The sequence below is a fragment of the Gymnogyps californianus genome, chromosome 1 (assembly GCF_018139145.2).
Source record: "Gymnogyps californianus isolate 813 chromosome 1, ASM1813914v2, whole genome shotgun sequence".
Taxonomy (NCBI): Eukaryota; Metazoa; Chordata; class Aves; order Accipitriformes; family Cathartidae; genus Gymnogyps; species Gymnogyps californianus.
The window spans coordinates 177925876-177942822 of NC_059471.1; the positions used below are offsets into that span (position 1 = coordinate 177925876).

A 16947-nucleotide genomic window follows, 5' to 3' on the forward strand; every position below is an offset into this window, starting at 1 on the left:
AGTGAAAAGTGCTAAAGGATTTTGAAAGATGTTTTTAGTAATGCTGCATTGATTAAGCTTGCAGGCCTTTTATTTTGTTAGACTTTTTTAAGAAAAGGAGATTATTTAAAAGGAAAAAGTCTTTTATCCCTTTGCAATCTTAGTTCTCTCAGTATTGCTAGGGATTGAGCCTCTTGGTTTCGAAAAAATGAACTACCCACCATCCAAACATGATAACGCTCACAACTAATAAAAGGTAGTGACTGATAAATGCAAAGAGGTTAAACAAGTGTAAAGGGGGAATAAGTCTCCAAACATGTATCTTACTTTCAGGGGAGACTTCAGATCTATAACCAGGAACTGAAACATCAATTCTAGGACCAAACTCCTTTCTCAGTTTATCTGTATGAAGTTGATTGGTTGGCTGAAGGAACAGCTCCCAACTTACATGAGTGGTGCTGAGATCTGAAACAGATTAACATTGAATAACTTACTTTTTCTCCTAAAGATAACCGGGAAATTCCACTATATAAGATGAGTGAGGAAAAAGTAGCAAAATATTTTGGCATCAAATTCTTGTGGCTATGTTCCTCTGAATGCCCTCATTTCTCAGGGCTCAGGAAACAGCAGTCTTGCCTGTACCTCCCTGCTTTGTATTTCATTCTACTCCTGGGTGCACACCCTCCTCCCTTCAGCCTACAATATGTTCTTGTTGAACAGTTTTATACATGACTGCTGTATCTCACCAAAGATTTAGAGCTACTAATAAAAACATTTAGTTCAGGTGGAAATCAGGCTCTAAGGCTCTGGCTATCAAATTCAGTGTTTGTTTTCCCAGAAATTTGTATACTTAACCTTAAGCCACCAGACATCATCTGACAGATGCTGACTCACTGACTATAACATGCCACCTTTTTTCCCCCTTTCCTTCACACTGCTAACATCAAAGCTGTTATCGCATATTATCTTGACATTGCCTAACATTCAAATGAAAAAGCTTGGGCAAGGGTCAGAGGGAGGAAGGTACTGCATGTGTTTGCAATGGTGAGTGACAAACAAGAGGGAGTGAGAAACAGTGGTAAAGCACTACCAGCAAGCTACAAAGAAGCGAAGAATCCCATAGAGAGGAAGACTACTGAATAGAAAAGCTAAAATAGCCAACTAGGTTTGCAGTATTTTTCAGCTGTACAACAGACCAACCCTTGAGAAAGAGCCTTAAGGAAGAGAAGTGATCACCCTCCTGTCTGGGCAGTCAGACAAGTAGTAGAGTACAAAATAAGCAGTAGGTAAATTCACCTTATTGGTCATGGTAAACATTGTATAAGGCAAATTAGATGGGGGTTAACTGTGTCAGAATTCATTTGTACCAGTGAGTCAAGCTGCAGAGCTACCTCCAAATTGAAACAACGTCTGTGATCAGACCACTTATCAAAGCAGGACTGCAAAGCCAGCTAAGAAAAACCTTGGAAACAGATTTTTCCGGGTCAAGTAAGCCAAGCAACTTCCTCACCTTCTACACCAGTTTTACTAAGAGTGCCCAAAACCGCATCCAGGCAGTCTTGTCAGAAACTGCCAACTTACAGAATACACTAGTCATGGAATATACTTTAACTTTCATGAGTGAGTTCTACCAGAGGATCAAAAATGTTTATGTCCTTCCTATACTTTAATCTACTATTGCATTAAAATGTGTTCCTCCAACAAAAAATGAAGTTACTCACTGGCCAATAAGCCAAGAATTAAACTAACTAGAAAAGCATTTCAACCTACAATAACAAAAAACAGCATCAAAATGTTATTGAAACAGCAAGCACATAAGGAGTGTAAGGCCATGCCTGCAGTGTAGATAGTACCCACCTAGTACTAAAATTATCACATCTGTTTTATACACAGACACAGCATCAAATGTATTCCTGTATCTCCCTTGAGCTACAGTTTGATGACACTTTGGTGGTACAGCCAGACTAAGTACCTCCCACAACCTCTGCTCCTCCTTGTCCCCATCCCTGTTTGTGAGGCCACTTCGCAAACTAGACCTCTGAAATGGCCTGTATAGAAAGTAAATCTATCATTCTGCACCAAGGACACTCTTTCTTCCTTGATCAAGTTTACCAAAAAGGACTCCAAACTCTTCCACTGGTACAAGTGAAGTGGCGCTGGGTGGCCATGCATAGATGGGAAGGAGCAGCTGGAGGTAGCACTGAGGAGAACAGAAGGGTGGTTTCCTAAGCCAGTGTCCTGTCCAAGTATGCACCGAGTATTATGAAAGAGACCAGACAGAAAGAAACACAGTGGTGATTTCAGAAGACAGTTAAGAGAAAGATTATCAATGTATCACATTTAAGGGAAACAAAAAGTTTACTTTGAAGTGCATTTCTCTAAAAGCGATGCTCAAATCTTCTTTTCAAATGTTTGACTAACGGTTATGGTATCATTCCTCATCAATAAGCTAATTTTTACAGTGAAATAGTTAACCTTCATTAAACCTTATGTATGGACACTGTCATTCAGAACTGAAGTAGACTAAACTCAGTGGCTTCAAGTCACAATGAAAATACTATCATGAATTAAAGTAAACGAAGTAAGTTAACTTCAGTTTTGAAAGCGCCCACATGGAGCTACAATGAGGTTTAACTAATCCAATTACATTCACACCTTCAGCTACTTTGAATGAACTTTTGCGTGTCCCTGTATAAACACATCTTAAACCTTGTTTACTTGGCATTAAAAATAAAACTTAATTAGAATTTTACACCACTGAACAATCAAAGAATATAGCTGCTGAGGATAGTCTTTCTTTTCTCCTTATTTCTAATAATTCTACACATATCAGTGGAGCTACCTGTTGAATCTCTTCCACATAGAAATTTATTGGCTAACATATTTTAAGTGATTAGTAATTCTATCTGTCTCTTCATTTCCTGAAAGTGGTGTCCCTGTAAGATGTCCAGGACTGGCAGACAGGACTGGGGGTTTTTTATTTTTTTCATCTTCCCCAAATCTTTTTTTTCTTTTTCTTTAAATAGCAACACAAAAGAATTATTTATCTGCTCCACATACAATCACATTTTCTCACTTGCTAATTTATCCAGCCTGTATTTTTATCATTAGCTGCATTAAGCAATTAAAAATTCTTAAGAGCACGTAACACTTTCAACATCCCAATAATTCTACTGTGGTACCACAGGAAAGCACTGTTTAAAATGTCCGCTATCAGGAACTTCTTAGCTAACTTCTAGATTCAAACTCACAAATAGGTAAAAAGAAGTTAAAAAAAGCCTGAGAGGTGTGCAACACACTTCAGAGGCATCATGCAAGTATTCACTTCAGCTGTGTTTTGCCTCCTCTTTCGGCTACTATCTCAGTCAATGCATAAAATCCTAGGGAAGGAAATCAGTGGAATCCCATCAATGTATACCAGCTGAAATTCCAGCCCTTTATTTTCAAAAGGTATATTTAGATTTTTTTCACACACAACAGTGATACAATGCTTGCAATCAGCAGCAACTGGAAAATATCCACTGTCAACATGTCATATCTGCAATTAAATCATTATATCCAAACAGCAAGCTATAACTACTAATCAGGAAGAGTGATGCTGGAACCACACATGGAAATAAATCTTAATTTTCTCTAGAGCCAATGATGCTGAATAGGCCACATGATTATAGTATTTTACTTTGTCCTTTTTCCTTCGTAATTCATAATACTCCCATACGCTCTAACAATAATCAGACCAGCAGAACTGACACTTCTGGCATTATATGGGTCAATGGGATTTTTAACATTGATTTCAGTGGGAGAAGAATTAGGGCAACATTGAGAGTATCTCATCCATGGTGTTGGAAGTGTAACATTCATTTAGAGGATACAGATTGGAACTGCGTCCTGTCCCAAACAGCATGCCATCCAGGCTAAGACACAAGAGAAACTAGTAAGAGAAAGGAGGAGGCAAGAGCCATCATTAAGTCAATGGGACTGCTTTCTTTGCTCTACCTGCTTCTTGTTGATAAGAGACCAGTACTGTAAATCAGAAGTAACCCAACTGAAATCAATATGGCCCTGTCATTTTCATTACAACACGAGATAAGAATCAAACCTCAAACTACTGTAAGGAATGCAATTTTGCAATTAATACATCTTCTGCATTGCAACTCAGTGAATCCAATGTGAATGGGGCACCTAAAACAGATTCAACATTTGCACTCAGGCAAATTTCCAGCTACTTTAAAATATATCCTGCTTTGCTGGGAATCCTTATTAAAAGATCAGAATTATTAAATGGAGAGGTTTATTTCCCTTATAAAATTCAGCTTCACCTATTAGCTATTAACACGAAGGGTAAGGACGTTCCATTTTGAAACACAGCAGCAGCAATTGCAGTCTGGTGGCAAAACAGTTTGCATGCAAAGTCTAAAGGGAACAGTTAGAAGGATTGCAGAGTTATTGCCTAGCAGAGTCTGATGGTATCTGCTGTGCAGTGAGACACCTGCTAGTATATAAAGCTTGGCTTTAAAGAAAAATGTATTTGATGTATCATTTGGTAGTGGTACTAAACTACTGAGCTAAGAACAAATCTTACAGAAATAAAGTACTCTTTGAAATTGAACTGCATATATTTGACTGAACCTGTACATTCATTTTAGTTCTGCCTTGTTTGGTTGTATAATACATTTGAATCTAAAACCAGATATTGCTCAATAAATATAATTTAATGCACACAAAAAATGATGGAATGTTTTCCACAGATATTTGGATGGCACCTGCTAATTGTGACGGATTGGCTGCTCGTTCCTCTGCATTAACTTGAACTAAGCCCAGGGATTGCTAACCAGGCAAAAAATCTCTCCTGTACTTTTCTGTAATACTTTTTTCTATAGAAGCCGCAGAATTGGAAAGAAATTAATGCTACTTACTATGAAAAGGTCACCACAAATCACTCAAGAAAACTTATTGTAAGTATGATTTGCATGTCACTGTCTAGATCATAATGACCTGCAACGTTTGTGCAGTAACAATGAATAACAGATAGGAAAGCAGTAACAGTGAAGCTTCAACTTTGCTTATAAGTTATTTGTTGTTTGTATCAATTCAGCAAATATTTCTCACGGTGCAAAAGACCATCATACAATACAGGCACTAGAGCTGCATTTAATTTTGCAAAATGAAGACACTTTAAAAATCATTAGCATTTACATCTGGCTGTATGCTACTGTGTCTACCTAGCTACAGTAACTGAACTTTAAACGTATGTAGAGAAATAGAAAGGAAAAGGAGGAGGGAGGAGGAGAAGGAGGAGGAGGAGGAGAAAGAGAAAGTTTTGATGACAGACTGTTTTATCCAGTAGGGATTCAGCTTTTTTCTGAGTGTCCTCCACTGGGCTGAACAGAAGTAGATTTATTTAATTTCCAACGTGTATTAAGTGTTAACTAGGAGTTCAATCCTACAATCTTTGTGCTGGAAATATCCCCACTGACTTCTAAAGAACTAATGGAAATTTTGATTGCACAAGGACGGCAGAATTGCACACAAAAGGTGTACTTCCAGCGCTCTGTAAAGTCCATTGTGCTGCCTCATAGCAACAGAGGTGAGGTTGCCACTGAGCTCCTATCAGGAAAACAGTATAATTTTATTCCAAAAGAAAACATTTTCTTAAATAGCTGCTCAACCTGCTGATGTTATCTGAGAATTCATACCTATCATTCTTCCTCTTAAAAATTCCTATAATAAAAATGAAGGAGAAAATAGTCATAACTGAATTTCACATGCAACAAAATAAGAGAAGCTCACTGAAAGCATGCCAAGTGAATATGTACGTGGTATCTGTAATATGACTGATTGTAACATTGTCATAAAGGGCAATCCTGTTCTGAGGAAACAAACTTAAGTAAATTGCGTGTATACTAATTGTTTCTCTTTTTGTAAAAAGCCTTAGCAACGGAACAATAAAGCAACATTTTATCCTAGCTGAAGGACAGCACGACTTCCTCCTAATGAAGGCGACAGCGACTGTAACCTTGCTCTGAACATGGGCACTGGGGACATCGCCAGCTATGGAGGTTGAGCAGCACCTGCCATTATCACTCTGTATAAGTCTCCCTCCTGGGACCTCCAGTGTGGCCAAAATGTAACTGTTTGAGCTGAAATCTTATGTTCCAAAAGTCCATCTCAGACTGAATTCTTCTCCAAAATTTCAGTCAACACCAGAAAGAAAGTATGGAAAAAGATCACATTTTATCTTTTCTTGTCACTCTTTCCTTTGAAAAGCTCTGCTGTCCCCACGCCCTGGAGCACAGTCTAAATGTCAGAAGGAAAGTGACCTTGTTTCAGGAACGTGCTTTTTCCTAGCACTGATCAACTTTAGGTGACCTAGCAGCTAGAGAGTCCCGCTCTCTCCCTGTACCGACAGCTCACAGCTGCTTAAGCTTAGAGGGAAGTTAGGGCCCTGAAGCAGAAAGCGAAGAGGCCGTGTCTCCCTTCTCTCTGCAATCCCCAACAGCCAGGGAAGAAAACTGTCTGATCCAAATGCTCCGGGGACAAAAAGCAGAGCAGAAAGGAGGGAAAGGAGTTAATATAACCAAACAGGAATATTCTGCTAATGCAACATTTTTGGAAAAAGCTCTCTCTGCACAGCACCTATGTTACATCGGGCAACAACCACCAGCAGTCGTGATGGGTAGCTGCTATAATTGTGGGTGCATTACATTCGGCCCTGTGGCCTGACGTGTAGCACAGCTGGACTCTGTGATTGAACCCCATGTGAAGTCTGTTCTGAATATCTGAAATAGTTTATAATGCTAAATGCTTTGACAGAACATCATCTTGGGTTTCAAAACAGATATCCAAATTTCATGGATCTTTTTTATTTTAATCACATTGGTCCAATTTCCCCCCATTATGTGCAGGCACTCCACTCTCATTGATTTATTTAAAGCAACATTAATTGTATGATCAACATTTTCTGGAGGCCCACCTTGGTGCCCTTAGAGGCTGAGCTGCAGCCACACTGAGTGCTCACAGCTGACGATGAAGCCAGTGGAAGCTGTGCTTTGAACACACAAACTCTTCTGATCCATAAGGGCTAAGACACGTGGGAGGGAAAAGTGCTGCACAGGGTGTCTCATATAGCATACTGCACACTTGTGTAAATTTTAACTTAAATTTCTGCGGGCCTAGATCTCCATTTATAAAATGAGGCTAGCACCACCCCTTCTCTCCCTATGAGGTTTGTGTCTTCTGTTCACTAACTGTTGGTGATGCACTCTGATACCATACTGGATGGCATTTAAGAAAACTGCACGTAGCAGTTAGGAACTGGGGCTACAAAGCAAATGAAAAGTATACAAAACTATTGAATACCATAGACAATTCAGTTAGCATGGTCCACTTTGAGACTTGAATCAGACATTGTCCTATGTAGAAACACTGGGCAACTACATAACTAAAAATCCTGGTTAAGGTGCACACAAAAAAGGAAAAGAATGCAAAGATAAAATTAACTTTAGCATTTCTCAATAACCATACATTTAAATTATACATCTTCAATCACTTTTTTCTTTAAACAGAAGCATTTTGCTACACATATAGTATACTCTAATCCTCTTGGAGCTAGAGGAAGGACTTCCATTTTTGGTAGTGATATCCAAGTCTGGCCCTTACTATGCTGTACATCTTCAACACTTTCAAAGGAAAAAAATATTGTGACACCTGCAACTTACAGAAGTTTCTTATGTAAACTTTTACTGACCTACTTAAGTCATGGTGGAAAAAGCTACAGAAAAAGTCCATAACACTGAATTCATTTAAAATGTAAACCTAAAATCCAGAGTGATGTAAATTAGAAGCATGAGAAATGCTGAGTGGCCAGAAAAGGCGAAAGATGTTACCAATCTTGTATGACATGCAGTGTAGAAAACAGTGATGTCAGCTCGTATGAGATTTCCTATGAAATCTCTGCTTTTGTCCTGCTTTTAACATGCTCAAGTTACCTTGTTGACAACTGTCAGTAGAAGTGAGACAGTTTAAAAAATAAAGGGATCAGTAGCAACTAACTTAAGCACAGGTCATAGCCAGTATGCCCATGGTGATACTTTGACGTTTACCAAGGTCATATGCTCTGTGCTCTTCTAAACCAGAGGAGATGGGTGCAGAATTAGCTGAAAAGTACTTTACTCAACATCTACTAAATATACCAGCTGCAGCACCAGAGGTACTCCAGCTGTAAAGATGCTCCTGCCTGTTGGCAAAAGCTACATCCTCCCACTGAGCAAAGGAAGACTCCAGGTAGTTCCATGTGCGCTGTTGATCCAGAGACAGCATCGCAGCTCATTGCTTCACTAAGCCTGATCCTAAGGTGCCTGATTTTTTTTGTTTTTACAGAAAACTCTATTAAGAAGTCTCTAATGATGTCTCATTTTAAACAGCATACAGCTAACTGTTGTGAATTGGGAATAAAGATATAATAAATAGTTATGATAAAATGGGTACACTGAAATCTCTTTAATATACTATGTAAAAAATAGATTATAAAATAATATTGTGGAAATAGATGAATACATTTCTCTTACTACTAAACTCTTGGACAGAAATGCCAAACAATATGGAAAATAGCACATTAGAGCTTTATTTTACACCTAGAAAGTTTCTGACAGGGTTTCATATTGACTGCCACAATTCAAACAGAACACAGGCACGCACAGAGGTGTCTAAAAAGCAGGAAATACTAAGCAGTGTGGATGAAAGAAAGTCTAACTAGCCAGCTTTATGATAGTAAAAAGTGATTGAAATCTGAACCTTGCTGTATTTAACAGCCTGCATGTCACATTTCCCCAGACAGCTCCTCTCAAAAGTTGACCAATTTGTTTCAATACAGTGGCCACTCAACAGCACCAAAAAAGACAGCGTATACCCAAACCACTGTATGGAAATTCTTCTTCCAAATGTACAATGTGAAGCCTAAAGTACAAAAGCAGTTAATTTATCACAGAAGGAGAGATTCCTACAGTAACTAATTCAAACTGCTGGTGATGCACTAAATCAGAGTGAGTGATGAACACATACATAGCAGCAAGTGAAGTTCAAAAGGATACAGATCTATGTGATCAATGAGCTGCTACATGGCAAATGAAATGCAGTGTTGACAAACGTACAGTAATAGAGATGAGGCTCCAAAATAATCAAACCAAATATAAGAAAAATTTAAATAAACCAGTGCAGAAATGTCTCATTACAGAGCTGGAGGTGCCTCTTTACACACATCTAAGTACCAGACCTTCAAATCACTGGGCTTTCTCTCTATATTTAATATGAAAAAAACCCCACTGATAACTTGAAGAGGTGCCTTCCCATAAAATAGTGAAACCTTCCAGGAAATGTAATACAGTGACACCAGTCATGTAAGCAACCATCTATTTCAAGCACACAGATTAGGAACAACAGCCTACAGATGAAAATCTCAGACAAATCTAATATTATTGTCCTGGTTTTGGCTGGGATAGAGTTCATTTTCTTCCTAGTAGCTGGTATAGTGCTGTATTTTGGATTTAGTAAGAGAATAATGTTGATAACACACTGATGTTTTTAGTTGTTGCTAAGTAGCGTTTACACTAAGTCAAGGATTTTTCAGCTTCTCATGCCCAGCCAGCAAGAAGGCTGGAGGGGCACAAGAAGCTGGGAGGGAGCACAGCCAGGACAGCTGACCCAAACTGGCCAAAGGGATATTCCATACCGTAGAACATCATGCCCAGTATACAAACTGGGGGGAGTTGGCTGGGAGGGGCAGATCGCTGCTCGGGAACTAACTGGGCATCGGTTGGCGAGTGGTGAGCAATTGCATTGTGCATCACTTGTTTTGTATATTCTAATTCTTTTAGTATAGTTATTGTCATATCATCATTATTATTATTATCATTATCATTATTTTCCTTCCTTTCTGTCTTATTAAACTGTCTTTATCTCAACCCACGAGGTTTTTTTTCCCTATTCTCTCCCCGATCCCACTGGGTGGGGGGAGTGAGCAAGTGGCTGCATGGTGCTTAGTTGCCAGCTGGGGTTAAACCACGACAATTATATTCCATATTACTGCCCTGAGTGATGACTGAATGACAAGGCCAACTTATGGCTTCTTCCTCCACCAATCTATGCAGTTCAGAAACATAATCAGAGCAAGCGGTGCTGACCAAGCCTCTTCATACTCTAATCGCTGTCCTAGCTGATTAATGGCTTTTTGACTGAAAAGCAACAACACTTTGTAAGAAGAGTATTGGCATTCAGTGATGTGCACCTCTTGAATTTCCCTGGAGCATAAGAAACTTTGCACATCATGAAAGATGTCAGGACTTTTAAAAAGAAAGAAATCACCTCCTGTGAGAAGGAAGGGTTTATTAGACATTTTCCACAACAATAATAGCTGTGACTTTCTCGTATGCAAGTGTTACCAGCTGTGGCTATTACTGTAATTATTCAATTATTCATTATAGCTAATATAAATAGGTTCTCTTTTGGTTTTGTCTATGAAGTACTATGTGAAAACAGTGAGAACGTTCTGTCTTTGTTACTAAATCTGCGGTTTGAAGATGTCACGATTCAAGACATCATATGTCTTTGAAGGGCTTCCAGAAAATCATACCTTCACTAGGCAGTCTCTTGGCTGCAGTTTTATTGTGGAAATTCCACACTATAATCCAATGGTCTTTCACAGTATATTTGCCGTGATAGGAACAGGACAGTTATTCTTGACAGATATGAATCTCTCCAAAGCCATCTACACTGTAAAACTGAGCATCTCCACTACAATTTTACCTCCTTGCACACTCCTCAGCAGAACGGTTTGCTGAACTGTTAGGGATCATGTGCAACTTTGTACATTTGCTTCAGCTTATATTCATTGTTAAAGAATATCCAATAAAGAGTCCCACTCTCATTCACCAATTTTTTTCTTTTTTTAACACAATTGATTGTTTTCTTTGACATATAAGGGATTTTTCTCCCCCAAGCTATCTTGATCTGCTCTTCAAAAAGTCCACCTTCCAGGTGATAGCACGTAACTAGACTGAGAAAAATGTGGTAACGAACAAAAAAGGTAGCTAGCTCATTTGCTTCATGCTCTAAACCTTATCTTTTCCTCTCCTTAACCCAAAGGTTAGCATATTTGTTGTAGCTTCTCTTATCTAAAAGCTCTGATTTTGTAGGTCTTAATTAGATGATGAATCATACCTTGATTTTGATGAAACCACAAAAACTCAACGCAAACACAAATAAAGGGCTACTCATTTTGGTTTACGCTAGGGTAATAAGACTACAGGAATACTCTTTTTTATCATCTGTGAAACACTTAAGGACATACCTAATACACTAAAAAGAACTGAAATAATATTAATATTGCAAATACAGTACAGCAGAGAGGAGTCTAGGAGGTTCCTGGAGTGTGTGGAAGATAACCTCCTGACACAGCTGGTGAGTGAGCCAACTAGGGAAGGTGCCCCGCTGGACATGTTGTTTGTAAACAGAGATTGACTTGTGGGTGATCTGATGGTTGGAGGCCGTCTTGGGCATAGTGATCACGAAGTGATAGAGTTTTCAATTCTTGGAGAAGTAAGGAGGGGGGTCAGCAGAACTGCTACCTTGGACTTCTGGAGGGCAGACTTTGGCCTGTTCAGAAGACTGGTTGACAGAGTCCCTTGGGAGGCAGTCCTGAAGGGCAAAGCAGTCCAGGAAGGCTGGACATTCTTCAAGAAGGAAATCTTAAAGGTGCAGGAGCAGGCTGTGCCCCTGTGCCAAAAGACGAGCCGGCGGGGAAGAAGACCAGCCTGGCTGAACAGAGAGCTTTGGCTGGAACTCAGGAAAAAAAGGAGAGTTTATGACCTTTGGAAGAAGGGGCAGGCAACTCAGGAGGACTACAAGGATGTTGTGAGGTTATGCAGGGAGAAATTAGAAGGGCCAAAGCCCAGCTAGAACTTAATCTGGCTACTGCTGTAAAAGACAATTAAAAATATTTCTGTAAATGCATTAGCAACAAAAGGAGGACTAAGGAGAATCTCCATCCTTTACTGGATTTGGGGGGAAATATAGTGACAACGGATGAGGAAAAGGTTGAGGTACTTAATGCCTTCTTTGCCTCAGTCTTTAATTATAAGATCAGTTGTTCTCGGGGTACCCAGCCCCCTGAGCTGGAAGACAGGGACGGGGAGAAGAATGAAGCCCCCATAATCCAAGGGGAAATGGTTAGCAACCTGCTACACCACTTAGACACACACGAGTCTGGGGGGCCAGATGGGATCCACCCAAGGGTACTGACGGAGCTGGTGGAAGTGCTCACCAAGCCACTTTCCATCATTTATCAGCAGTCCTGGCTAACCAGGGAGGTCCCAGTTCACTGGAGGTTAGTAAACATGACGCTCATCTACAAGAAGGGCCAGAAGGAGGATCCGGGGAACTACAGGCCTGACAGTCTGACCTCAGTGCCAGGAAGGTTATGGAGCAGATCATCTTGAGTGTCATCACACAGCATGTACAGGACAATGAAGTGATCAGGCCCAGTCAACATGGGTTTATGAAAGGCAGGTCCTGCTTGACTAACCTGATCTCCTTCTATGACAAGGTGACCTGCTTAGTGGATGAGGGAAAGGCTGTGGATATTGTCTTCCTAGACTTTAGTAAAGCCTTTGACACTTTCCCCCAGCATTCTCCTGGAGAAACTGGCTGCTCATGGCTTGGACAGGTGTACTCTCTGCTGAGTAAAAAACTGGCTGGATGGCTGGGCCCAAACAGTGGTGGTGAATGGAGTTAAATCCAGTTGGCAGCTGGTCACAAGCGGTGTTCTCCAGGGCTCAGTATGGGGGCCAGTTCTGTTCAATATCTTTATCAATAATCTGGATGAGGGGATCGAGTGCACCCTCAGTAAGTTTGCAGACGACACCAAGTTGGGCGAGAGTGTTGATCTGCTTGAGGGTAGGAAGGATCTACAGAGGGATCTGGACAGGCTGGGTCGATGGGCTGAGGCCAATGGTATGAGGTTCAACAAGGCTAAGTGCCAGAGGTCTTGCACTTGGGTCACAACAACCCCATGCAACGCTACAGGCTTGGGGAAGAGTAGCTGGAACTCTGCCCAGCAGAAAAGGACCTGGGGGTGTTGGTTGACAGCCGGCTGAATATGAGCCGGCAGTGTGCCCAGGTAGCCAAGAAGGCCAATAGCATCCTGGCTGGTAGCAGAAACAGTGTGGCCAGCAGGACTAGGGAAGTGATTGTCCCCCTGTACTCAGTACTGGTGAGGCTGCACCTCGAATACTGTGTGCAGTTTTGGGCCCCTCACTACAACAAAGACATTGAGGTGCTGGAGCATGTCCAAAGAAGGGCAATGAAGCTGGTGAAGGGTCTAGAGAACAAGTCCTATGAGGAGCAGCTGAGGGAACTGGGGTTGTTTAGCCTGGAGAAAAGGAGGCTCAGGGGAGACCTTATCGCTCTCTACAACTACCTGAAAGAAGGTTGTAGCGAGGTGGGTGTCAGTCTCTTCTCCCAAGTAACAAGCAATAGGACAAGAGGAAACGGCCTCAAGTTGTGCCAGGGGAGGTTTAGATTGGATATTGGGAAAAATTTCTTCACCAAAAGGGTTATCAAGCATGGGAACAGGCTGCCCAGGGAAGTTGTTGAGTGACCATCCCTGGAGGTATTTAAAAAACCGTGTAGATGTGGCACTTAGGGACATGGTTTAGTGGTAGACTTGGCAGTGTTAGGTTGGACGTGATGATCTTAAAGGTCTTTTCCAACCTAAACAATTCTATGATTCTATTAACACTGATGTGCTCCATGTACTGGAGGCTAATGAAAAACAAAGCAAATAAGATAAAGTGAAGGTCCTTCAGAACTCAGTTACTCAGCAAGCCATTAGAATAACCCAGGAGGAATAAACCATCAAGTGCACTTTCAGAGTATTCGTTATTTGAAGAGATTTATAAATCTTAGTATTACTTGATTTTGCAGCTATTCTTGAGAAAGGCCATTTAGTTGAACATTAGAATTCCATGATAAAACTGGATTCGAGGCAACGTAATGCTAAATTCCAAGTGATGGTACTGGGACTAAAGAGCTAAAAAGCCTAAACCAATGCATGATAGAAAGGGTAAATTAGTCCTCCAGTTCCCCTTATCATTAGCAAAGCTAGCCTCCCAACTCTATAGTGCAGGAACACTACTTTGTTAGATTCACAAAACACAAAGAGTTAAATGACTGACAGACATTTCCAATTGTATAATTTGTAGCTTATGAACAAGCTTATGAACTTTATGTTTTATTTTGTTCAACTTGGACACATACACATGGAAAATCTCTATCTGGATTTCAAACAGTTTTTATAAAAGAAGTGAGAATATCATCTTCCTACTGAACTGATGCCAAGACTTGCACTAGTCAGATTTTCACAGTTAGATTTTTCATAGACTTTCATTAGCAAACAGAAGAGTTTCTATTTAGAGCAGAACCAGTGAAAAGCAGAAATAATAGGAAACCACTCAAATCAAAAAACAAAGCTCCATTACAACTTTATGGTAATTATGATTATTTAATCCCTGCATAGCCCTGTTCTTTGATCTGAACTTTTTTCTAAATTCATTTCAGGACAACTTGCACACTGTTATTTCTCTGGCAAACGTAGAAGAAAATAGCAAAACGGGGTTTGAGAACTATTAAAGGTTCAAATCTAAATAGGTTTTGAAACCTATTAAAACTTTCCCTTTCTAAAACCTTGAGTGAAATGCTTTTTTGGGAAAAAGTGCTATTGAATTTCCGTATGAATGGATCTGCGCAGGCAAAAGTTTCTGGCTGGAATATGGAGTTTGCTGGACTAAGGACAGAAGGCTTACTGGCTTAAATGAGATGAGGGTTTTACCCTTGACATATACAAGATTTTATGAAGGAAACTTTTGATTTCAAGATTTCTTATCTGGATAAGAAGATTATCTAACTGATCTGATCCGGTGTTACAACTAAGAAAAAGATCCAACTGGGTCCTGTGAACAAGTTATGCTGCAAACTCTGAATGTCCTGTAAACTCTCCAAAAAGCTGTATTTCCCCGGCAGGTTTCCTTTCATTGCCTATTGCATGGAACACACCTCTCTGACATAACCAATGCATTTATTTAACTTTTGTTTTATATTTTATCTTCCAATTTATTTTGGTTAGAGGTAGAATTATTCTGTTAAAAAATGACCTGATCCTAGACGTAGTTTATTTAAATTTCAAAATGAAAAGCTTACTAAGAACAGATAAGATTGATTGCTCTTTCCATCTTAGCATAATTGTATTTCAGGTGAACATCAATTTACTTTAAAGGACACTTCTAAGTAGCAGGTTGCATCATACATAATTCATCAATCACAGCTGCCTGTAACATGATTTACTCAAGCAGATTTCAATGGAATAGAGGGAGTCACATTGTTTTTTATGCTTTGGCTTGTTTGTTTTTAAATAGTTTACGAAACACTCATTTGCGCTGAATTATTGCTGAAAAGAGTTCATCCTTGGTAATCAGCATGTTGAATTTCTTTCTCTTTGTACAAAAATGTTACTTCTTTAAATTTCTTTTAAAAGGCAGAGTGAGTTTTCAAAACATCATTAAGGCAGAGAGCACTCTATGCTTATCGAAGGTAAAAATAAAGCTCAAGGATTTTGCTATGAGGGAAGGGAAGGCAAAAATATTTATCTGAAAAGCATACTAGTTTTAGGGCTGTGTATTTTCTAGGTGGCTTGACATCATTTGTTATTATTTGTTATACCAGCATGCAAATGTAATTGAAGAGAACTAGCTCTTTCCTCAGCTAGCCCTTCACACAGTTGTCACATGGACAAAATGGCTTTTACAAGGCAATCTACAGAAAATGGACACAAAAACATGTGCCAGTTAAAGTGCAATTGCTTGATACACCAAGAAATATAGGTGAAACTGGAAGCACCACAATGTGTGTTACACTACTCAGCGTCTTCCATCAAATTCAGCTTCAGGGTGCCTCAGATGGTCCTGAAGTAAAGAAACATTTCCACAAATAGATGCAAATATAGTTTAAAAAGAAAAAAGAGAGAGCGAGAGAAACGGCTAGAAATGCACATCTACACAAAGACAGAAATGCCTTTACTTACTTGTAAGCCCATTTGAAACACAGAGTGACCCATAAAGTTAGCCAACATTCGAATTAGAGCGGCACCCTGTGGGAAATAACACAGAAAAAAAATTACTGTTTTTGCATGTCAATATTACACAATAATAAGTAGGCATTTCCATCCAACATTATCACTTTGGAAACTTGTGATTAATATAATCTTTATTTGCACTGGAATGAAAAAGAGAGAGAAGATAATGCAAATGCTTACAAGGAAAAGTGAGGAAGTAGACTGATATTAATATCCTGCCCTGTATTACTGAATAAGGTGCAGGTCATAAAACACACTCTCTCCACTGCTGGAGCATGGATGTGTCAGCTCCACAGCTGGTTGCCCCCAGCCCTCTGTGCACTCAGCAGTACTGCACAGTTTTAAATGAGGTCAAAAAATAATGTCCATGCTAAACTCTACCACAGTGATTATTCATAGTATTTTTACCTCCATTATACTATTGTAAATCAGGATTTAGTGATACTACTTTCCTTTGTAAAAGCCTTCAAGATCTGATGATCTGGAAGTGGATCATTTTCATAAGAATTTTATAAGATGTGAATATACATATTTGACTTATTAATAGTCAGCTTATTTCCCAGACTGCCATGCAAAGAAGTAAGTACTTGTATAACACTCTTTCTCTACTTATAACAGTTCTTATCCCTTTGCCCCTTCAGGCAAAGCAGCGAGATCTAAAAAATTTCTTTTGTTTCACAGGTGATTCTAATTCTCAGTACTTACACCAAAAAACAGAGAGATACTTGCCGGAGTAGCTTCCTTTAAGGCATACCCTTTGTGTTTTCTCACTCCCTCTCAGAACCACA

The 16947-nt window shown here is 39.6% G+C and overlaps 1 protein-coding gene across 1 annotated transcript in view; it reads right to left on the reverse strand.

Annotated features, from left to right (window-relative positions):
* The window catches only part of TRHDE (thyrotropin releasing hormone degrading enzyme), a 217990-nt gene that overhangs the window by 79361 nt on the left and 121682 nt on the right, over nt 1–16947 (reverse strand). The window contains exon 7 of the mRNA XM_050904731.1: nt 16109–16174. Coding sequence (XP_050760688.1) covers nt 16109–16174 — 66 coding nt within the window. The remainder of the gene's footprint in view (nt 1–16108; nt 16175–16947) is intronic.